Source organism: Delphinus delphis, chromosome 19 (assembly GCF_949987515.2).
Source record: "Delphinus delphis chromosome 19, mDelDel1.2, whole genome shotgun sequence".
Classification (NCBI taxonomy): Eukaryota; Metazoa; Chordata; class Mammalia; order Artiodactyla; family Delphinidae; genus Delphinus; species Delphinus delphis.
Window position 1 is genome coordinate 32,298,462 of NC_082701.1, and position 24,475 is coordinate 32,322,936.

The 24,475-nt window shown below is 39.1% G+C and overlaps 1 protein-coding gene across 1 annotated transcript in view; it reads right to left on the reverse strand.

The window, feature by feature from the left end:
• ANKFN1 (ankyrin repeat and fibronectin type III domain containing 1) overlaps positions 1-24,475 on the reverse strand; it is a 138,885-nt gene that overhangs the window by 36,927 nt on the left and 77,483 nt on the right. Inside the window, exons 8-11 of the mRNA XM_059997018.1 lie at positions 17,380-17,479; positions 16,953-17,085; positions 16,359-16,475; positions 7,944-8,159 (exon numbers count right to left, since the gene is read on the reverse strand). Of these exons, the coding sequence (XP_059853001.1) occupies positions 7,944-8,159; positions 16,359-16,475; positions 16,953-17,085; positions 17,380-17,479 (566 nt within the window). The remainder of the gene's footprint in view (positions 1-7,943; positions 8,160-16,358; positions 16,476-16,952; positions 17,086-17,379; positions 17,480-24,475) is intronic.

Here is a 24,475-nt window from a genome sequence, read left to right on the forward strand (position 1 = left end):
TGTGATTTGATTAGTCTCCATGTCATCCTCATCAGCTTCACAAACTTCTGTATCTTTTACAAGATTTAAAAATTTACCTTGTAATAGATTTGCATTGAATTTGCATTGTATTGTCACATCACAATATTCCATAGGCAGCGGAGACTGAATAAAGTTGGTGCGATAGGAGGTGCCAGCCTAGTTAAGCACAGAGGGGTGTTTGAGTGGAGTTTTGTTTTCTACGTGGTCAGTTTTCTAGTGAACTTTTAAGTTTGTGACTTTTGCTTCTCTCTATGACTGCAGGAACTCAGGTAATAAATACTTGGTAATACAGACACTTCCTCTCCTGTATATCAGTAGGTAAGACTTTTTATACATTTGGGCAGTGTAGGGGTGAAACAGAGTAGGAGTGATGACTCAGGAAACTGATTATAGGGGAAGGATTTCTATAGGCCAGAGTTTAGCCTAGTTTTCAAAGGGGGTAAAAAAGAGGGAATCAACTCTACCACTAAATATAGGGAAGGCAAAAGAGAAGAGAAAAAAACAAGTTTAAACTTACATAGAATTCAGTATGGAACAGAAAGGTATGAGGTCTTCCTTGACAGTATACTCTGAAGAAATGACCCCTCCTCTGTAAAATTAACCATCTGTAACATCTAACATATGCTATTGTGTATTGTCTCCTTTGTCCTGTCCTTATCAAACATATTGAGTTCCAGGTACTATAGGAGACATTGGGGTTTCAGGTGAACCTTATATGATCCCTGCTTTTGACGAGGTCAAGAAAGACAGATGAATAAAGGAATGATCACAATATACCGAAACCAGTTTATAATAGAGGCAATGTAGGCATACAGAGGAAGGAGTACTTAACTTATATTTTTCTTCTTTTATGTTCTTTTCTTGAACTAGACTATGAAATTAATGGCAGGGCCTTTTTTTTTCCAATTGCTTTGTCTCCTTAGTGCCCAGTACTGTTTCTATATATAATAGGTTTGCAACATGTGGAAATCAGGCCTTGTCCCTAAAACAGAATGTATGAGAATAGCAGAAGAGGGACAAAATAAGAATGGTCACAATTGGAAGGAAGACATAACTAGCATGTATAGGAAAGCAAAGACTAAATAACTTTTAAGATATTTGGCAAAGAAATAGACTAGAAAAATTTGACTTCACGATTAAGAAGGAGGGAATTCTTATTAATATAAGGAGATTGATAAAGCTGAATGTTTTCATCTTGTCTCTTCAGAACAGATTGCAGATAATTAGTTGACTAGAGGAAGTTCAGTCAAGGTGAAATTTTGAGAAATGAACAGGTAATCAAAGAGAGAGAAACAGTTAATGAGAGAAGGAAAAATGCAAGTATTTAATCAGCAGAATTTGACGATATGCACCCTAGGGGTGCTTGCTGTACAAGCAGATGTGGCCACAGACCCACAGATCATTATTTTTGAGAAGTGATGGAGAACTGGAAAAGTCCCTAAAGACTGGAAAAGGGCAAATATGCCTATCTTTGAAACAGGAAGGGGAGAAACACAGAAGACACTAGTAATTAAAGACCACCAACTTATAGATCTTTGGGAAAAATGAGAACAAACCATCAGTCAATCAATTTGCAGTCACCTAGGAAACCCTGAGACACTAAATAGGAGTCAGCATGGTTTTGTGATGGGCAGATCATACAGACAACTTTAATTTCCTATAGCAAAAGAACAAGATGCATAGACCAGGGAGTTGTCTCCAGTATAATCTGTTTCACTAGATAATCTGGGAAAAGTATCAATAGAATCTTGACCGCATGACTTTAATAATAAGCTGAATATCAGGGTTGAAGATTTGTGGATGATGGGGATAGTATGGGAGTAGTAGGACATATTGAGCGATGGCCCAGTAGAGACTGGTCCTGAGAGCCAGTCGGTTCATCATGTTTATTGATGTTCCAGACAAAGAAATGAAGAATGTGTGTATCAAATTTGTAGGTCCCAAATTTGGTGTGGTTTTGATTTTCTGGAAAATAGTAATAAAGCTCTGAATGACCTTATGCATTGGAAAAATAAGCCTATCATAATTAGGGTTGAAACGTAATAAGAAAATGTGCTTGTAAAGACCCAAACCCAAGAGTACAAATATAGAATGGGTATGAGTATAAGAAAAAACATGTGGGGGTCAGAACTGACCACAAATAGAATGTGAGTTAGGAACATACTGTGGTTATGTAAAAAACAACACCATTCTGGGATGGAGTCATTCACTCTTCCATTCAATTTTTTTAAAGACTATTACTGAGCATCTACTATGTGTTTTCCTGCCTTTACATAGTCATTTAGCCTTCATTAGTCAGAATGTTTTTGGAGCCTGAGAAATGCATGGGAAGAGAAAGAAGCTGTCCTATTCACATAATCTGAGGTACATTAGAAAGGCCCCCTAAGCCAAATCAAATGCCTGTGGGTTTATATATTGCCTGATTTGACCTCTAACCTGCATTTCCAGTCTCTACTTCCACTGCAGTCCTCTTGTGTCCCTTATCTCCAGCCAAAATGGATTGCTTTTCCCTTCCTCATACATAGCCTAATCTCTCTTCTTTGATTCTTTGTTGGTTCATGAATCCACTCATTCTACCAACTTTTATCGAGCACTTACTATGTATCAGGCATTATGCTGGGATGTTAGTGACATCAAGATGAATAGGACATGATCCTTCTTTTCATGGAACTCGTATTTCAGTTTGTGAGAGAGACATGTGAGCAAGTTGTTCTTAACCCAGTATAATAAAGGTTGTGTAAGGTCCATTGTGGACTCAAGGGAGGGTGGGATCTCCTTTTCCAGCTTTTACCTTAATTTTTTGTACCATGCCCTCTATTTAATTTAATTCTCTATTTAATTAATTCCTTCCTTCCTCCCTTCTTTCCTCTCTTCCTTTCTTCTTCCCTCCCCCTTTCCTTTCTTCCCCCTCCCCCCTGTCTTTCTCTCTCTCTTTTTTTCTCCACCTGGTAAACTTAACTTACCCTTCATGGCTCAGCCAAATGTCACCTCTTCTACAACGGCTTCCCTGATATTTCCAGGTAGAATTAATACTTGCTTTGTCTGTGTTTTCATAGTACACTGTTTGTGCTGCTAGCAGGTTCTGGTTTAATTCTGCCTTGTATTACCTTGATTTGTGTACAAGTCTGTCTCCCTCCCTTGACTGAACTTGAAAGGAAGGACCTTGAGTTATTCATTTGTTTTTCCTATAGCACCTAGAAGAGTTCCTGGCACCTAGCTGGTGATGAAAAAATGTTTATTAACTATGAAGTGAGAGGCCCAGAGGTACTGGGGGTCTGGGGCTGAACCTTCGGGAGAGAATATGTTGTGTTGGAGCAGTGACCAGGAAGGGTATACCCTTCTTCTCTTCATTGATCAGATATCCTAAGAGCTTGTTAGAGGAACAATGTGTAGTTGCTTTTCCAATAACTACAGGGCTTTTGTTTTGTTGGATAGGGTATGGAAGCTGAATTGTCCAGGGTTAACAGAGGTCATAAAATGGTGGCCTGTGGCCCAAGATTATATAGGCTGCCAAAAATGTAAATTTTCTGAATCATTTTCTAACTTTTAAAAATAAAGAGATTTTATCCCAAACTCTGGACTTTCAACTTCTCTTTAAAAATTGAAAAATATTTCAACATTGGGACCACTTTCTTGCACTGCAATTAGTTGAGGCTGAATAGGGCTGTTCTTTAGATGAGACAGGGGCTCTTCAGGTTACTGTAGTCTTTGTTACTTCCACTTTTTCTTCTATTGACATATAACTCACATACCATAAAATTCACTCTTTTAAAGTGTGAAATTCAGTGGTTTTTACTATAGTCACAAGGCTGTGCAACTATCACCACTATCTAATTTCAGATTATTTTCAACATTCCAAAAAGAAAACTCCCATTCATTAGCTGTCATTCCCCAGTCCCTCCTCTTCCTGCCCCTGGAACCACTCATCTACTTTCTGTCTCTATGGCTTTGCCTGTACTGGATATTTAATTGTGTAGCATTTTGTGTCTGGCTTTTTTCACTTAGCATAATGTTTTCATCCATATTAGCATGGATCAGTACTTCATTTATGGCTGAATAATATTCCATTATATGAATACATCACTTTTGTTTATCCATTCATCAGTTATTGGACATGTAGGTTGTTTCCACTCTTTGACTACTGTGAATACTTCTGCCATGAACATTGGTGAACAAGTTTTGTGTGACCCCAATTGTTTCTTATATCCAGTCCAGTTGACTCATTTCCATTAATCTTCCTGATTCCAGTAGTTTTTGATCCCCACGTTAGGGGTTCCTTGGAGGTAGAGAGAGCAGGAATGTGCAGGAAAAAAGCAGAAAAGGGCAGAAGAGATAGTAGGTCCTGGGCACCTCAGGTGTAAGAAGAAGATGCTGGGTCCTTGTAGGTGACAAGAAATGCCTAAGGAGATCAAGGGAAGGAAAGCAGGGATGGGAGGGAGACGGAGGGCAAGCTTCACCACAGCTTCTGTAGGATCACACTTTTAAAAAGGATCTAGAGAAAAGGACGGGGAAGGTGTGTAAAGCAGCATGGCAGAATGGGAAGGGCACCAGGCTAGGAGTCAGAAGACTTGTGTCTTAGTCCCACAGGCTGCTTTTTTGGCTGATAGGACCTTGGTGAGTTACTTCCCTGAAATCCATAGCTTCATTTATGAATTGGACAGAAATTTCCCACTCAACCTCACTGGGTTTTCATGAGGATCAAATGATATAGATGTGACAAAGTGTTATAAACTTGAAAGTGTAGTACAAATGTGAGAGATTAATCTTCAGAGAAAACTTTACCTGGAGGTTTCCAGTTATTGAAGTGACCCCTGAAGGTTATGGTCAGAGAAACTCAGCACCTGAGAGGGGCCCTTCTGTTGGAAACACAGTTGACCCTTGAACAACATGGGTTTGTACTGTGTGAGTCCACTTATACCTGGATTTCAATAAATATACAAAAATATATGTGTGGAACATTGTGCTAGACTTGTATTGAGGTGGATAACCTATCCTTACATAGGCAAAAGGTGAGTAGTATTTAATGTAAAATTAATAATGTTTTAGTTTTCTTACTGTTTTATAACTTTTTTTTCAGAGAATTACATTACCATACAGTATGCCTGTCTCTTGTAATTGGAGAAACTGCCTATCAGCCTGTCATCACAGGTAAGTGGTTTTTTAAAAAAAGTAACAATGTTTCCAATACTGTATTATGAATGTGACTATAATACTGTATGCCGTAAAAATTTTATGACCATTCATGAGCGTATATAGGCTAGGCTACCGTGAAGCAATTGTATCAGTTACACTAGGCTACCATAAAGCAGTCATACTGCTGCTTCTTTATTATCAATGCATGAATTGTTATACCTCTAAATAAATATGAATTTCTTTTTCACATTATAATTTTGGGGCATCAAAAGTTATATTTGGATTTACTACAGGGGGGGTGGTGTCAGCACCCTTAGCCCCCATGTTGTTTGTTCAAGGGTCAACTGTACCCTCATTGCCAGTTAGTTTGCTCAGGGGGATTCTAACTTGTCTGTAATAACTCTCTTTTCCTTCCCAGGCAAGTGTGGGAAGGATTTCTCTCTCCCTTCCAGATATATGAGAGAGGCCTGTTATGAAGGTCTGGGACTTGAGAGGGTCAGGAATTTGAGCGGGTTAGACCCTGGAGGTTCCCTGGGGCCCTAAAGGATTAGTGCATTAGTTATGGGCCCAGATTTTGTTAAAGCCCTTACCTGTTTTGAAAACTCCATTGGGATCATTTAGTCTTTATACAATTTTTCCTTAGTTCTTACGAAAAGGTAGAAGTAGTGAAATGACTGAGCCAGTACCTAGGGTCTCCTGGGAGAGTACAGATGAGAAGGAGATGGACTGGGTGTGCCCTGAGGGAGAGCCTAGCATTGGTTGGATTTTTCTGAGTAGAGAAATAATAAAAATAACTAACATTTATAGACCACTCACTTTGTGCTCCTCTTCTAATGCTTTATGTGTTTAACTCATTTACTCTTCATTAGAACCCAGTGAAGTAGGTTGTTTTGCAGAGAAGGAAATACAGGAGGTAAGAAATTAAGTAACTTGTTCTAGTCACGTAACCAGAAAAGGTGGAGTCAGGAATCATACCCAGTCGGCCTGAGTCCAAAGTGGTGCCTCAGAATGTGGTGTGATGTAGCAGAAAGAAGCTCAGGCTTCCAATCAGAAGGCCTGGAGGTCATCACTCTTATGACCCTGAGAAAAAAGAGTGGTTTGTGGCCTGGAATTGTGGGAATTACCCAGCCTGCTTTGGTCAACCACCAAGACCTATCTCTATGTTGAATTGGTGGGGCTGCCTCCTGACATAATTAAATGTTAAGTCTAGGAGTAACTGAATACCGCACTAATAGTTTTATTCCCCCATTTCCTCTCCAGTGTAAGGCCTGTATGGGAAGGAGGGGCGAGAGAAAAAGTAGAAGGAGAAAAAAGGAGAGTAGGGGGTGGGTGGGAATGACATCAAGCAGGAATGTGCCAGTCAGCGGGGGTAAATGTTCCACTTGGATCTGTGTGGAAACCTGATCTTGCCTCTATTTTTGGTCTCCTTCTCTAACAACTTTTTGCCAGATTGGAATTTTTCTGCACCTGTAACACATTTTTAATGTAATAAGTCTAGGAGAAACCAGGTATTATATCATGCTGGGGCCTGTGCTATGTTTCTAGGAGCAAAGGTAGCCCAGACTCCAATTTATCCCTATAGGGGATTAGTGTATTAGTCACCCTGTAAAAGCTCAATTTATTATGATTTTTAAAATGTTTCTTTTAGCACTTACTTATAAAAGGTGAGGAGGGGAACCACGAATGTGTCTGTGTTCCCTGCTCCCACCTACACACACGCGCGCGCGCACACACACACACACACACCCCCGCACCCTCTATAAATTTCATATGAACCCAAATTCCATGAAATCAAATCCAGAGGTATTGGCTTTGACCAATTAGCTTACCTTTGCTACACTGGACTTTATCCTGGTCTGGGCCAGAGCAAGTAATAGAAAGGTGAGATTATTGTACTAGCCACCCCTCAGTGGAGAATGAAAGTACGTCAGCAGGCTGGTTACTTAACTGTTTAGGGTGATCTGAGGGGTTACCGGGCCAAGGCTTGGGTTTGGCTTGTTTGTCTGAGATTGAGCCCTTTCTTCCCCATTACTCCAGATTGGCTGTCTTGTCGATATATGCCATTGGTTGTGTAGGCCTCAAGGTAGTTGTTTCTCCTAGCTTTGCCACCTAACTGGAGAGCTCTATAGAACTCATCCCCATCACTGGATTTAAAAGAAGGAAAAAGAAACAGCTTGAAGCCCATGTTTACATAAGAACACGTGAAGCTGTGTGGTGGCGTGGAGAGAGCGCTAGACTCAGGAGCACAAGGTATAGGTTTGTATCCTAGCTCTGCCATCCAGGTTAAGAGACTGGATCTCAGCTGCCTGGTTTTTGAATTTTGGTGGCTATTTAGTTCTCAGGTGACTCATCTTTTATTTCACCTCCCATCCCTCACTCATTAAAATCCTAACTCCTGCCTCCAAATGTGATATAATATAGCAGAAAGAAGCCTGCTTCCAATCAGAAGATCCGAGTTCAACTTTCAGCTCTGCCATTTTCTAGCTGTGTGTCTAGGGGCAAATCCAAGTTTGGTGGGGCCTTAAGCTGATACAATTTTTTGTGCTTTTCTTAAGGAAAGGAATACAAAATTATGAATGTGAAGTTCTTAGGGCCTTGGAAGGGACTTGTAGAAGTGACGAGCTGATTGATGCTTTTGAATCTTTCCTACGTGTGGAATACAAACAATGACATGCCTCCGGACCTCTTCATTCCATTACTGCATATGTAAATGGCTCTTGATACATTTCACTAGAACCTCAATAAGTGTGTTTGGAATTTTTATTAGGAAAATTGAAAAGACTACATACCTGGATGGTTATCAGTAAAATGTCTAAGGCTGTTGGCTCCTCAGGTGTTGAGAGAGACTTCCTCTGGCTTTGCAGCTTTGAGATCTGCATCCATTTGCCATTAAAAAATGAATAGAGCATCTCCACCTCTCTGATGGTGACTATGAGGATGTTTCCATGCCGGTCTTTAATGGGTTCATAGTAAACTCTTCCCAAATTGTGTGTCCCAAGTAAATTCTAGAAACAAACAGATTTCTGGTAGCTTAGATGATGTGCAAACAAAGCAACAAAACTGCAACAAAAGACACTGAATAATTATCTGATGTTTCTGAGAAGCTGTTTTTTGGTGGTTGTTGTTGAGCAGACTTAACCCTATAATAGAATATGTAGCATCATACAAATGTACTGAACAGAAGCTCAAAGAGAATGTCTTCACCATAAGCCTGCAAAGATTATAGCAAGAGGCACAAAAATTATGGTTTTTTTTAAGCAAATTTAATATCTGTAAATATCTCTTACCCACATAGACACACCGGCACATAAACCTCAGTTACCAGCACTTGAAGAGAATCCCAGATGTTTTAAAGAAAAATGCCTGATATTTCAGGTATGCTACTTGTGGAGTTTTCAAGAGATCTACAGTAAGCTGGTATGAAGTGGGGTTGTTTAAAATGAAGAAGTGAATTGACAATGTAGCACATTGTACAGGTCCCCAAATGACTGCACATTCCCTTCAAGATACTTTAATTGGGAGATTGGCCTGGTTTGACTTATCTGCATTTCAGAGAATTCTGTTTATTTAAAATTTTGTTAAAATTGTTTGTGAGCTAGGTCAACAAGGTAGACAATACTTTGAGAAAGGTAAGAAGAGAAGGATGCCACATTAAATGTGAAGGGGCCCAGGTAGTTGTTATTAAAATAAGCAGTTTTACAAATGTGCAAGGATTGAAGATTTCTAACTTAGAGCACTGGATAAATAGGATAAAATACCCTTTTACTTTGAATATCTATAGCTTTTTAAAATAATTAATCATCTCAGAGCTCCTGGCTGTTACTTTTGTGAGCTCACATAAGTGCTGACAAGATAACCTGTTAGCAGGAGTGCAAAAATAGAACTGGAATTTGTGAAAGTGATAAGGATGACCTAAAAATGAATGAGCCAGCTGATCAGTATTCACATTTACAAAAACAGTGGAATGTTCCTCATAGGTAGGGACTATGTCTTTTTTTTTTCTTTTCTTAATTTGCAAGGACAGAACACATACATAAGAAATTTCATAAATAATTATTGACATTATAAAAATTCATTTGGAAGGATTACTGTTTTTAAAAATGGCCTAACTACTCAGTCAGATTATCCCTTTCTAACAATTAACTTCTAAATCATAGAGAAGTAATTGGGTAAGGCTTTTAATCCAGCCATGTGTAGTACTACAGTCTTATATAAAGCAGTTTGCTGCAAAGCAGTACTGGCCAATCAGCAATGGCATGCTGGTAAACTGGCCATCAAAAAAAAAAAAAAAGGCTTGATATATAATATGCCAATTTCTGTGGTGTAAATACTCCCACAGTACCCTATTTCAAGCTACCAAAGGTTGTGACAACAGGCTTTGAAAATCTCTGAATACTTAACTGTTGGCTCTCCTAAGCGAGTACAAGTTGGCTCCAGCACATTACTGCTGTTAAGCCTTTAGTTAGCCTGGTGTTGAGTTTCAGGTCTGGCTGCTGTTCATTAACACTTAGACTTCTAAAAAATGACTTACTCTTTCTGGCTCTGAGTTTCATCATCTAAAATTAAGAGTCCTTACAGCTCAGACATCCCTTACGCTAATCCTTACCTTATAGAATGATTGGTGGATTAAGTCAAGCAATGTATGAGAAAGTGTTTCGTAAACTTTCGAGCTTGATACAAGTAGGCAGGGTATGGGCTTTCTTTAGTGCTCCAACTGGAATTCCACCCTGGTTTATACTTACTCATTTTCAACACTCAGCCCGGGTCTCACCTTCTCTGGGAGGACTTTCTCAACTCTCACAGGTAGAACTTATCATCTCCTTTTTTGTCCCCTACTGCTTCGTGTACCAACTTGTATCTTAGCATGACTCTGACTTTCCTGTGTATTGACGTACATGTCATGAAATCATGGTTTTTTCATCTCTGTTTCTCTGGGTTCCTTGCACAGTGCCTGGTACATAGTAATAGCTCAAGAAATTTTTGTTGACTGAAGTAACATCATTAGGACACTGGAAAATTTGATTTGCTTTGGATCAAAGTGGGTGAGTGGACATTGAATGAGATGGTCATTTCATTTAGGCAGAGTTTATTATCAGTGATTCACTGTTAGTTTTGGATATGCTGACTAAACGAGAAGCACTAAAAGTCTTCCTGAAATTCTTTATTGATAGCAAATTGGGTTGGATAGCTAGCTCTGGGAAGAGGCCAATTTAAAAGAGGAATATCTTTGGAAAATAAGTTGCAACCACATTCTAAGGGGGCAAATTTGGGGTTCTTTAGTGCCTAAAGGAAAAACATACCATGTTAATACCTGTCATGCTATGCCATCAAGATTAGGAGATCTGGGAACTCTGAGGATTGTACAAGGTAAAGAGAAATAAAAGGCATCTGATGGCTCACAGGAATGCCTCTAGGTTATAACCACAGCAAACCACAGGGCTGTCAGTAAGCCCTGGACAGATGCACAATACTTAGAGACTTTCATTCAGTTTGGGGTGACATGGGAAGTTGAAGGAGGTCTGGCGTAGAGATATGAAGGCCTGGAAAAGAAGAGTAAAATTTCGGGGAAACCTTCTCCCCCCCTTGAAAAATGAAAGAGACATAGTATTCATGAATTGTTACCTGGCTTTAGCTCACTAACACTCGTTTCTAAAAGCCGTAGAGGAGGAAGCTAAAAAAAATGGTACAAATGTTGTGACAGCCTGGAGGGGTGGGATAGGGAGGGTGGGAGGGAGGGAGACGCAAGAGGGAAGACATATGGGAACATATGTTTATGTATGACTGATTCACTTTGTTATAAAGCAGAAACTAACACACCATTGTAAAGCAATTATACCCCAATAAAGATGTTAAAAAAAAATGGTACAAATGAACTTATTTACAAAACAGAAATAGAGTCACAGATGTAGAAAACAAACTTATGGTTACCGGGGGGAAAGGGGAGGAGGGATAAATTAGGAGATTGAGATTGACACATACACACTACTATCTATAAGATAGATAACTAATAAGGACCTACTGTATAGCACAGGGAACTCTACTCAGTACTCTATAATGACCTATATGGGAAAAGAATCTAAAAAAGATGGGATATATGTATATGTATAACTGATTCACTTTGCTGTACATCTGAAACTAACACAACATTGTAAATCAACTATATTCCAATAAAAAATAAAGTAAGAGTTTGCAGGAAAAAAAATAAAATCTGTGGAGGAGGAAAGTTTAATATAACCCAATCTAGTTTCAGGTTATTCCTGTATTTTGAGGATAAGTAGTTCAGGTATCTCTCAGTGTAAGAGGAATATACCCTTCTGCCTCTTGGGGCCTCTGCCATTTTCCTAAAAGTAAGAAAAACAGTGTGGGGTCCTGGCCACTTATAGGCTTTCTAATCTTATTATTAGTATTTTTTAATCCTAATGCTGGCAGATACTTATCTCTCCTGCCTAGGTCATATTAATTCATACTTTACCTTCTTCCAGATAAAATGTAAGACCACTTCTCCTAGATAGACTCCAAATGATACAGAATAGACTTTTACCTTTTCTTTTTTAACTATAATGTACATAATTTGTTCTGTTTAAAATTTTTGTCTGCTTTTTGTAAAATGAATGCACAATAAGGTGATGAAATATTGGAAAGAATACAGGCTTTGGAGTTATATAGATCAGGGTTTGTATCCAGGCTCTGCTACTTCCTATCTGTGCAACCTTGGGCAAGTTATTTTCCCTTTCTAGGCCTCAGTTTTATCCAGTGTTAAATGAATATCAATAATAGTAATTTCTCATTATGGTGTGGTGAAGATAAAATGAGATATAGTTTGGAAAGCACTTAGCAAAATGGCTGGCACTTACTCTGTTAGAGAAATGAAAGTTGTTTCACGATTATTATTTATTATCATGTATTAAAGAACCTTCGTATGTATAAAAGAGATAACTAACGAGAACCTACTGTATAGCTCAGGGAACTCTACTCAGTGCTCTGTGGTGACCTAAATGGGAAGGAAATCCAAAAACAGGGGATATATGCATACGTATAGCTGGTTCACTTTGCCGTACAGTAGAAACTAACACAACATGGTAAAGCAACTATACTCTAATAAAAGTCAATTAAAAAAAAAAACTCCCTATAGAGCAGAAACTGGAAAATAAGGCACAGGGTGTACAGTGGTTTGTATGCACTTGATGAAGGTAAGTCAGGGTGCCATGGAAACAGAGGAGAGGGAGAAAGATGGCAAGGAAGGCCTTTGTGTGCCGTGATAAAATGTCTGCGCCACTCTTGAAAGAGTGTGAGTCAGGGAATGACATGGTCAGCATCCTTTATTGGCTACTCTGGCAGGAGTGTGGAGAACAGGTTGGAGGGTGTTAAGACTGGAAGCAGGAGGACGACTTTGGAGGCTTTTGACATATCTGGAGTAATGAAGCAGTGGTAGTGATGCTGGAAAGGGAGGGAGAGTAAAATGAGATATACCATAGGTAAAGCAATAGGATTTATGTATGGCTGATGCCAATCGAGCTATTTAAGGATGCCTTTTAACGTTTCTCAGAACACTGTAAGACATGTTAGATTAGTAAAGAGACCTAAAATATTAAGCATAAATCTCCCCAAACTTATGTTTCTTCCTCTTCTGAGAAGTTTTTTTCTATGCCTTGTCGCCCCCCGCCCTTCCACCCCCCCCCCAAAAAAAAAGAGTGGCTTCAGTATTTCGAGACATTTTCATTCTAAAGGTCAGCAAGGAGTTTGGGCAATAGGTATTACAAAAAAAGATGAAAGTGACTGCTGTTGTTTAGGCAGGTGGTGCTCTGACCTTTGATGGGCACTGAAAGGGGTAACTATTAAGTACTACGAGGCACTGGTCACTGTGCAGGGCTGGAGAGCTCTCCAGGTGGTAACTATGGCATGAGGTACGTTTCTGTGATCCCTTTTCCCTTTGGTTAGATAGCGTGCCCTCCAGTGTGATCTTAGGGGTACAGGGGTTGGACTGATAAATACAGTTATTTATCCAGCCAGTACTTAAGGATGATCTGCCACATGCCACACATGGGGGATATAGTGGTAACCAAGGCAGATACATTCCCTGAGCTCAGGGACTCACAGTCCAAGTTGGTCAGTGACCAGATCACGATACAGATAATTAACTAATGGTATTATGATCACCATTCTGAATGAAGAATGCGAAGTGCTATGTGAGTGATTCACTTAATTGGGAGATCAGAGAAAGGCTCCCTGAGGAAGTAGAAAAATGAAGCTGAGATCTGAAGGATATGTAGGAATTAGTGAGACAAAGAAGTAGAAGAGGATTCTAAGCAGAGGAAACAGCATTTAAGCTAGCAGAGGAGACTGAGAAAGACAGGCCAGGAAGTTGGAAAAATCTGGAAAGTATGGAGTCATGGAAGCCAAGGGATGTGGCAGTTTAAAAAAGGAGAGCAGGACCAAGTGTATCAAATGCTGCTGAGATGTCAGTTGCAAAGAGGATTTAAAAGTGTCAGTTGGACATAGTGAAACCGAAGTCATTGGCAGGGATGGATCCAGGTAGGGGCCTGTACCACACAATTTTGGGGTCCTCTTTAAGATAAAGAATACAAAATTACAAATATGAAAGTTAGGTATAAAAGTGAATTTAAAAAAAAGTGAATATTTAGACTAAAAAGAAAATCTCCCCCAATACTGGAGTATTTGGAATTTCTGATCCCCTTTCCCTCCTGGGTTTCTTTAGGCAGTTTATCACGAAGATTGTAACCCAACTTCCCCTCCCTGAGCACTGCACGACTCCCACACTCGCGGGGTCATGCAAGTGAGGGGCCTTTCGGCTCAAGCTTTACGAGCACCATCTGCCTCTGATTATTGGTGGCCTGAGAGAGCAGTTTGGTAGGCATGGTGGTCGCAAAAGTCAGGGAAAGAGCTTGGAACTACATGGGAAGTGAGGAAGTAAATGCAAAAGGAGAATGTTGGCCACCCTTTCAAGAAGTTTGGTTCTAAAGAAGAGAAGAGAGATTGGTAACTGAAGGAGGGAGTGAAGAACTGAGATCCAGAGCACATGTGAGGGATGAGCCTTGGGTAGGAGGAGTGAGGCTTTATCTGTTGGAATGGGGGGGGGGAGGGAGGAAGAGAAAGTAGCATCAGTGCAAGGAGGCCTTTCAATTTGGCAGTGGAAAAAGAATTATTTCCTATTTATTTTCTTGATGAGTTATACAGTAAAGTGTCACCTGATGTGGGGATGGAGAATGTGGGGAAGGGGAAAGAGATGTGGTAGAATGGAGAAGGTTTTAAATAGTTGCCTTGTAATTTGGGAAAGTGAATTTAGTAGAGAAATGGAATGTTATCACAAGGTAACCTTATGTGTGAGAATTGTAGTCATGAATTTAACATAAAACCAATCATACCTCACCCCCCCCTTTTCAGTGATGCTTTTTCTGCAGCAGTGTACAACTACTCTAGTGTAGACATGTTGGATTCATCCAGGCTTGGATTTTTTTCCAAATAGATAATATGGAGGGAGACAGTGGCCAGAAATTTAGAGGATTTTCAAGGGAGTGATTATGATGGGCTAATTAATCTAAGCTAGGCAAGGAGGAAAATGACCTCAGAAGGGGGCTGATGCATTATGAAAAGTGATGGGGGTCAGTACCTTGGGGGGCCAAATCCAAGAGCTGTTGCAATGGAAGTAATAGTTGAGTAGGGCACACTGACCATCATGGCTTCCCTCTAGCCCCTCAGTGTTTAACTGCAGTGGCTTGTGACAGACAGCCTAACCCTTCTCATGTTACTGATATCAGATGAAGGTGTTCTAGGAAGCCTCTAATAAACATAAAATAAAGAGCCCCGTTTGAAATTCTAAAGTTGTTCAGTCTGTGATCTAAGCACGTCTGGGCTGTATGGTGGGCTAATGGGAGGGTCCATTAAGGACTCCTGGGAAAGAACTTTACTAAGGGACCAAGGAGCCTACTGGGAATGAAGTTTATCCTAAAGAAAGAGGTGTTCTTGAGGTCTAGTGGCTTGATCCAGCTCAAGCTGGTCAGTGATGAAAGGAAGAGGCTCTTTGAATTCAGCACAGTCATCATGGCCCAGCTCCAAGAACTTCTTGAGTTGAAGGAGAAGATTCTGTAATCAAGAGTGAGTTGAAATGGAGAGCACGTTTTTTTCAAATCTTACTGAGGACAAAAGGCAATATACTGCCTATGCAATGGAGCATAGAACAGGAGGTTTAAGGGTTACCTTTCAGAATTTATTATAATAGCAAGACAATAATTATTATTATTGCAAGGAGTCAAATTATTGCATGGGTCAAGAAATGAAATTCGTGTAATTGCAGGTGGGGGTGGAACTGTAGAAAATCTTTTTTTGTTATTATGACTCTATTTTTATGCTTCGGTTGGTATGGCCTGGCCGAACACAGCTTATGTAGATTCCTGTTATGTGTATCTCTGGGGTTGATGTAACTGACAGCTTTGTAGGTAGATACCCATCACTGATCAAGGCTTATCGATATCTTAAAGGGCCCAGTTCTATGTTGCAGATGTTTTTTTGTGCTAAGAAGCACGAATTCAGATATCAAAACAAAACAAAACCAAAAACAATGAAAGGGAAACCCAGAAGAGACTGGTTAGAGTTCAATATCATTTCTAGGAGGGGCTCTGGAACCTACAAAGATTCTTGCAGGGCTTGGGGACCTGATCTGATTGGGTTAATAGTACAGAAGGATTAAATTCAGAATTAAAGGTAAGCTTTTAAGTTTTTTTTTTTTTTAAATTATCAAAAATGTATGCAAATGCCTTTGCATCATTGATGCCATAAGCATCAAGCCAAGAAACTCCTTAAAATATCTGGGGGTCTCTTTGTCTATCTCCATATACTCATAGATGCACAGGATGCCAGAGCATCAAGAGGTCTTCAAGGGAGCTAGTCAACCTCTTATTTTGCAAGTGATGAAACTCAGACCCAGAAAGGAGAAATGAGTTGACCGATTAACATCAAATCCAGAATTCAAGTCCCTTTACTCCTTGTTCACACCTAGACTCTTCAGGTTAGACCCCTGTTCCTCCTTCCAGGAGACTGCCAGAAGCACAGGTTCCCTACAAAGGCAGGTGTGCAGCTCAAACTGTCCAAGAAGACTTCATATATCCTTTCCAGGTAGGATTGGTAACTGAACTGCCATGTTTTTCTTAAATTTCCTTGGAGGTCTGGGTTGAACCCTGGCCCCTCACCTGTAACTGGGCTGTTGCTGCAAGCATCTTCTGCCGAGTTTGTAGTACTGTGGACGAGGACATCGAGATAGGTGTGCTTTGCCTCAGCCACCTTATATCTTCCCACATACAAGACAGCTGCAAAAGAAGTCACGAAGTCATATCATCGTCCAAGCCAGTACATGATTTAGGTCGTGGCATCAAAGCAACGTAGGGAGAAGGAAACCTGACCCTCGATGTTTGTTCTCCAGTCCATTTTCAGATGCATGCGAAACAACTTTTTGATCTCTGTCCAATTGGAAAAAGATCTGAATGTTAATGAAACCATCAGATTCACATTTTAGTCTTTGCCAAATGATCCCATAACTCAGAATCATGGAGACACAATCTGACAGGATGGAAGCTTCTTTGCTTTGAAAATGTAGTGTAGATACTATTTTGGCATTCTTAACGACATAGGGCAAATCAGGGCTGAAAGAGACCTTTGAGATAATTTACTCCCACCCCAACATTTTGGTCACTGGAGACCCCTCAACCCCTCAACTAAAGTTTCAGAGATTTATGCACAGACTGTTGGTGCAAAGTGGGGAAGAATAAAATTAGAACTCAGGATACCTTTGTGAACCACAGAAAATCTTGTGCAATGGAACTGGTGTGAGAGTCATCTATTTCAGCAATCGGTATTTGATCTTCATTGGTGACTAACATATTGTCTTTGTAATAAAATATAACAGCTATGTAGAGTCCCCTAAAAAGAAAAAGCAAAATAAAAATTGTCCTCAATCATCTTCTCCTCCAAGCCTGGATCATGGAAAAAATATTTTTGGACATGATAAAAGATAATTTAAAATATACCTATGAGCATATTCTTAAATACAACAAATTTATTGGCTATCTTGTCCAAATTTTCAGAAGAAAAGTGAATTTTGTATTGTCTTAATAATAAAAAAAAAAAGAAATTTCTACCAAGTTTCCACTCAGAACCCAAAGCAGCAGATTCCTGAGAAGCTAAGACTTCCTGGAAAAACTACATAGGACCCACCGTTTCAAGGTCTTCACAAACTTGTTTGAGGAATGGAATAGGTGTTTCAGGCTCCTAGAGACTGACTGCTTGCGGCCCGTGGTTTGTAATTTTGAACTTTCTGGAACACAGAAAAAAAAAATACAGTGTAAATTCCACTGGAAGAACAACACTCTCAGTGCCTTCTTCCCACCGTTTTGCCTTTCTGTCTCCTGTCCCTTCAGTGTCACTTATACTCAGTTTCATGTAGGGATTCAACTCATTCATTCCGTCAAGATGCTTTTGTATCTTGAGATGCCAGTAGTTAATTAATGAACAGTTCCTCAAAACTGTTGGAAATGAGTAACATTTATAACTCCAGGTGAAGTCACTTAGGTGTTTTGTTTATATTCTCCTTATTTATTAGGAGGTGGGATATGAAGAAACGAGATCAACTTTTGTCCCCAGCTCCCATTGCCTTTTAATAGTCACATACTTCTCAATGTTGGCAAAGCTCTTCTTGTTAGTCTGCATATTCCATTAAATTTTTTTTTCATTATAAAATTAATATAGGCACATTGCAGGAAGTCTGGAGCATAGAAAAAAAGAACAAAATCCCACACATGTCATCCTGCCACGTTAGTAGAACCACTGCTAGCATTCTGGGGTAGTTTTTTTCCAGTGTGTATGTTGGCTTACAAAAATAGTTGTAGGCATAGGTATGATTATCCTTGTTATTCGGAAGAAGAAACTGAGACAGAGAGGTTAAGTGGATTGTCCAAGATAAAAAAGGCAGTACCCAGAAAAACAAGCATTTGTTCACTGAATAAATATTTATTGGTACACTACTATATGTTAGGTTCTATGGTTACAGTGATGAACAAATCATCCATTGCTTCTGTTTAGCTCTTTTATTTACAGCTGGAGCTCTCACTGATAAAAGTAGTAGATTTCCTGTAGCAGTCTTTGCAAACTGTGCTCCCTAGAGCTGAACTAGATGATCACTGATTTAATTCTCATCTTAAATGTAATTAATGAAGGGAAGCTGAGGTTATTGGGGTCATCACCAGACTCCTGACAGACGTGTTACTGGGGATGAGAACGTGGTCCATATCACTGCTGTTAGACATGGAAACCTGGGTGGATGGCCCATGCCTGAGGCCCAGTGTGGCTCTGCCCGTGATCCTATAGGAGCAGTTGGGAATGAGCTGATTGACAAAAGCATTCATGCCAGCTTCAAGCTTGTGTTGGTAATGGTTATTCCTGGCAGAACAAAGCAAAAGCATTTTTTTCTAACTTGAACATGTATTTTGCTGGTTATATTCTACTTGAAAATAATGCTGCTGGGACTTCTGATTAAAGGCAGCATATTGAACTTATTTATCACATACTACTCTCTCCCAAAATCTTACTAAAAGCAGAGTAAAGAGATTTAAAAAAGAGGAAGTGACGTAAATCTGTCAAGACAAAGAGATGGGAAAGGAGACAAAAGCACGTGAATTTTGGTAGCTAGAAAGCAGATGGACAGATGGATTTAGCAGACCTGAGAAAGCTGAGAAGTAACCTGACTCACCCATGGGCACCGTATACTGCTGGAAGAGTGGTGAATGTGGAGCTAAAATCAGGGTGTTTTGTTGAAATCTGTTTAAAAAGTAGTTAGACTTCTAAATATCCTCTCCTACCCTTTCCCCACTCTGGAAGAAAGCTAGTAGCATATTCTCTGGAAAGCATAAAAACAGAGATCTTTAGAGTGAAAGATATGGTGTATGGTTAAAAAATAGAGGGAGGGAGTGGTATGTACTCAAAACAGGTGGATTAAATGAAAGTTGCCATACAGAGTATTTCCCCACTGGACTCTCGGAACAGTGGTACTCAAATTTATATTCTCCAGGCAGAACACTGGAAGAAGCATCTCTGGAGACTCTGATTAGCGTAAGAGTACACCTAAAGATTCTGACATTGGCTTTACTGCTTTCCTAAAGATAAGGCCATGCCAGATCACCCTACAGTGATCTGTGTAACTAAGGAGCCCTATCCATGTGCTCAGAGCTTCCCAACAGCTATTGAGTTCTCTTCTCTTAAATCTGAGTACACATCCAAGGATCACTAGGCAGTTTGAAAAGCATGTCATAGAAAAAACACAGGCCAAAACCAAACAAAAGCAATTTAGAGGGGAGACCATGTTGAGAGAAGAAAACATAAAATGAAACAAAGCCTGTCATTAATAGCCTGAGAGACAAGCAAAGACATTGCATCCTTGTAAAAAAGATAAAGGTCTGTAAGAGAAATATTCAGAGAACAATAGACCCACCGTTTCAAAGTCTTCACAAACTTGTTTGAGGAATGGAATGGAATTTTAATGGAAATTAAAAATATGTTATCAAAGTCTGAAAAACCAAATAGAAAATAAAATTGGGGAAATCTGCAAGAAAGTGGAGCAAAGAGACATGAGGATGGAGAGTAGGAGGGGCGGGGGTGGAAAACCTAAAGGGCTAGTCCATGAGGTTCAGTATCTGAATAAGAGTTCTCATAGGAGAGAGCAGAGCAAAAGGAGGGGAAGAAATAATTTAAAAAATAATTTAAGAAAATACCCCATACTTGAAGGCGCTAAGTTTCTGTATTGAAAGAGCTTGCCAAATGTGCAGCACAACAGACAAAAATAGAGCCACATGAAGGTACATAACAGTGCAGTTTTAGAATACTGAAGGTGGAAAGAAAACTTAAAACCTTCCAGGGTAGGAAAAAGTAGATTTCATATAAAACTTCTGGAATCGGAATGGTATCAGACTTTTCAGCACTGAAAGCTTGAAGGCAATGAAGCAACACCTTCAAAATATGAAGGAACATTATTTCAGTTGGGAATACTATACTTATCTACTTCTATACTTATTTATCCTAAATAAATATTAAATAGAATAAATACATCTTAAGACACTTAATGTATCCAAAAATTAGCTCCCAAGTGTTCTGACAGGAAGCTACTAGAGGAAAGGCTTCCACCAATGGCAGACAAACCCCAGAAAAAGGAGGAGATGGTAAACAAAAAAGAAGAAATCCAGTATTGGAGAGTGGCAAGAAGAGTGCTCAACGTGGTGGTGAAAGGAGATCCTAGGGTGCCAGTAAGTAACAGACATAGAGGCAGCCAGTAACCAGGCTAGATTGGAGCAGGTCAGAGGGCTCTATGAGAAGTTTCTTTAAGAAGATGCCATTTGAAACAATACTTATGTATCTGATTGTATTGAGAGAAAATTGAGAGAACTGGAGAATAGATTGGGGATTAATTGGTTATAAGCACATGGAAAAATAAAAAAACACATAATAAAAGTTGATTATTATCTACAGAGGAAACAAGTTATCCAGGAAAGGAAAATAATCATAAAATTTATATGATCATTATAATGTTAGCAATAAATATTGATCTTATTAAATGACTATATTAGGAGAATGAGGGAGTAGGAATTACATATACGTAGAAGAGGGTGGAGGGATAAAAAAGAAATAATCATCTTCCTTAGTGAGATAATAACTATATATATATATTTAACATACAAATCATTTTAATGAAGGACCAATTCTACTTTGTATATTTTTTAAAAAATCAAGAATTAGCAATATAAGCCTGTTATTTAGAGATATGGAGAAAATATCAAAATAATTGAGCCTCTAGGGAAGAGAAAATGGAGGATGGGAGAAATTGTTTTTTCATTCATAATAAAGTTCTTCGTAGTGCTTTACTTATTTTAAGTAATTCAGTCCTCAGATGGCCGACAGGTTTATATAATTCTTATCTGCATTTTACAGGTGAGCAAAGCGAGGTATAGAGAAGCTGGCAACTTGCTTAAGGTCATGCAGATTTGTAAATGTCTAGCCTGTATTTGAACCCACATAATCTGGCTTCAGAGTATAGTCACATATAACTTAAATAAAAATGAAAACTAAACTAAAAAAATTAGACTAAAAAAAAGAGAAAAATGAGAAATGCTACTACCAGTTGGGAAAGGGGCCCATGAAAATGTCCAGTATTTCAGGTCTCCTCCAGTTTGGGCACATGGTACAATACAGTTGTACTTTTGGAGCTCTTGTGGTTGGGTTGGGGCCATGTGACCAGTTTTATCAATGAATTTTGAGTGTAAATGATAAAGTCTTGTCCACATGACACCTTCAAGAGTCTCTTTTCCTTTTCCCATGGGTGCTGAAATATATTTCCAGAAAGAGGATCATGACAAGACAGAAGGACAGCCAGCCCTCAGGCAACCGGTGGTAGACCTATAGCATGTGGGAGAAATAAATATTTGGGGGGGTCATGTGGATACTACAGCATGATATAGCCTATCTTGACTGATACAAGGTCTAAACTCAGGTTTTCCTAAGAACCACTGTGGCTTCTATTCTGTCTCTGCTTAGTTCAGGGCTCTGGAGCAATGGTTAGTTTTCTGGACTCTGAATGAAGCAGATCTTTAGCTTTTAAGTGCTTGGAGCATAGAGAGCTTATGTTATTCATACTGGTATGTCTCGCACCTAACACATAGGAGACAGTGTTTCAATTAATGTTTGCCAGTTGAAAAATTGGATGATAATTGAAATTCACTCCTGTAGGGGACTGCTTTAGTGAACACAGTTGACTTCTTTATAATTCATTATGTATGTCAGGGCATCAACCCTGTGGACAATAAAGGCCACTCAACATCTCCATTGAATTTCCGTCCCAGTACTGAAGATGCGAATTAGCTGTGGCCAGTTTTTTAGCCAAAAATAGAGAAATTAATGTGGGTTTTGGTATCTCCCATGCAGGGCTTTGGTAGGAGAAGGGATGTTTTATTATTAGTTCTGCATTTAGAATATGCTGTGTATCTATTGAGTACTCCAGGCTCATTACAATGGAGTCAGTGATTATACTTTAATTCTAGGACATATAAAATGCTGAGGATGAGAGCATCTCATTCTTCATTTGGAAGAACAATGAAAAAAAATAAGCTAGAGTTTGTAAAGTGCCTACTCATGCCAGATGAGTTTAATACATTATCTAATTTAATTCTTGTAACAGTCCTGAAAGATACATATTATTATGGTTGTTTTTTTCTGATAGGGAAGCTACGGCTCAGATAAGTTAAATGCTTTTCTTAAGTACACACAGTAAGTGGGTGAACTGGGGTTTGAAGTAATTGTTTTTTCTAATTATAAAATTTGTAAACCACGTAGTATCAATATAGTTTATTTTAAATAACAATTTTGTAGTTTTCTGTATGCAGTACCTAATTATCCTTAATTTATCCTTTTAGATTTAGAGAGATTTATGTTGTATCATCTCGGAAGGTCATTTCTCTTATCCTGGCATATTATAGGTCAGTGTTCCCCAAAGTTTGTGGCTTGGAACACTAATTCTGTAAAAAATGTTTTACAGTGGCCAGGTAAGTTTGGAAAATGCTTGCTTAACCAAATTCAAAATTTCTTTTTATTAGAGTCTTTAATATTTTAATGTCTATTTTACATTTCCAAGAGAGGGATATATAATGTAACAATATCCAAATATACTTGACTAGAGACCCTTTTCCAGCTGAGCATCTTATAGAACCACTCTTATGTGGAACACACTTTGAGTACTGTTTAAATATACATTTCAATATAAAAATATTCCTCCCTTTTGGGAAGTTCTACCTTATGCCTTACTTAAAGCTTTCTTGATACTGTGTGTATATTTACATCCCTGTGGGGTGAAAATAGGTACATGATAAAAGTTGGATGGAAACCATAGAAATAATTGGGCTGTCTAGACAATCATTTCTTGATTATTGGAATGTAATCCAGTAGTAATGGGGAGAACATCTAAATCCTCAGATAATATAAAAAATAATCCCTCATTCTCATGAGTAGTTTTAGCTTTCCCCCTCTGATAAAGACCAAACACAAAGTGGCTTATGAATTGCAGAGAATAATCTATCCAATTGCTTCATTATTTTAGCCTGCCATGCAGGAACTAATGGGCAGGGAAATGATGGAGAGGCAGAAGAAGAGAAAGGAGCCTAGATAACGCCTGTCTTGGTTAAATGGGCCCTGGATAACTGAGAACTGAGTGTACTTTGGTCGGTGTGGAATGTTGAAGGCCCTAGTCTGGGTAAAGTTTTCCTAGAGATCCGAGAATGAAATCCCACTTGGGTTTCCTTCTTAAGCCTCTTCCATGCATATTTACATCTCCTAATGAACCAACCACTCATTAGAACATTATTTTCTTGCAAACAGTTGCCCTCATTTCTAGCTATAGCCAACATTTCTGAAGGGCTCTGTTGTCATAGCTATACAGCAACTGGGAACAGCTTTTTGCTAATGCTAAGTATGATTTCTTTATACCTAGTCAAAACTCATTTAGCATTTCTTAGTCTCAACCATAGATTATTAACCTAGCTGGGCCTGCAGTGCCCTGAATCTAGAGAGTACAATGCAGTTAGAGATGTGATGGGTGAAGGAGCATGGAAAATGAAAACTTTATGGAAATTTAATTCTCCAAATAAAACTAAGTGCCTGCTCCACGAATCATTACACAGATCAGAAACCTGACCCTGTCCCATTTGAACAGCCCAAGTAGAAAATAATCTTTTTAAAGCTTCTCAGAGACTTTCTGGGTGTCGTTGGCTAGGTCTAGAGAACTTATGCTCTGCTTCCTCTTGAGCAGTAGTATAGGGGAAGATTAAAAGCCAGTGCCCTGTCCTGATGTAAGGGTGGGAGACAAAAACGAGGTGTGGCAGGAAGACTGGCTTGGAGACAGAAAACCTACGTTGGTATCTTGATTCTGTCTCTTCTTGGCATTGTGACCTTGGTCAAGTCACTTAGCCTCAGTGATAATTGCCAAAATGAGGATTGAAAAAGAGATATTGGATGTGAATTGTATGTAAATTTTATAATAAATGTACACAGAAGTTTAATATTATTGTTGCTTTTATAATTGGTTGTGCTTCCTCAGGGATGTTCACAGAATTTTTGTTGCAGGTGAAAAGTTTGAGCGTGAATATCCCGAAGACTCAGCACACTGAGAAGTTTTGTGAAGGTACAATTTAAAGGGAAGGGAACTAACGGCAGCTGCAATTTTTCCTGTGCTTGTTTTCAAACTGTTCCTATGGAGTGAGGGTGCAAAAGAAAGAGGAAG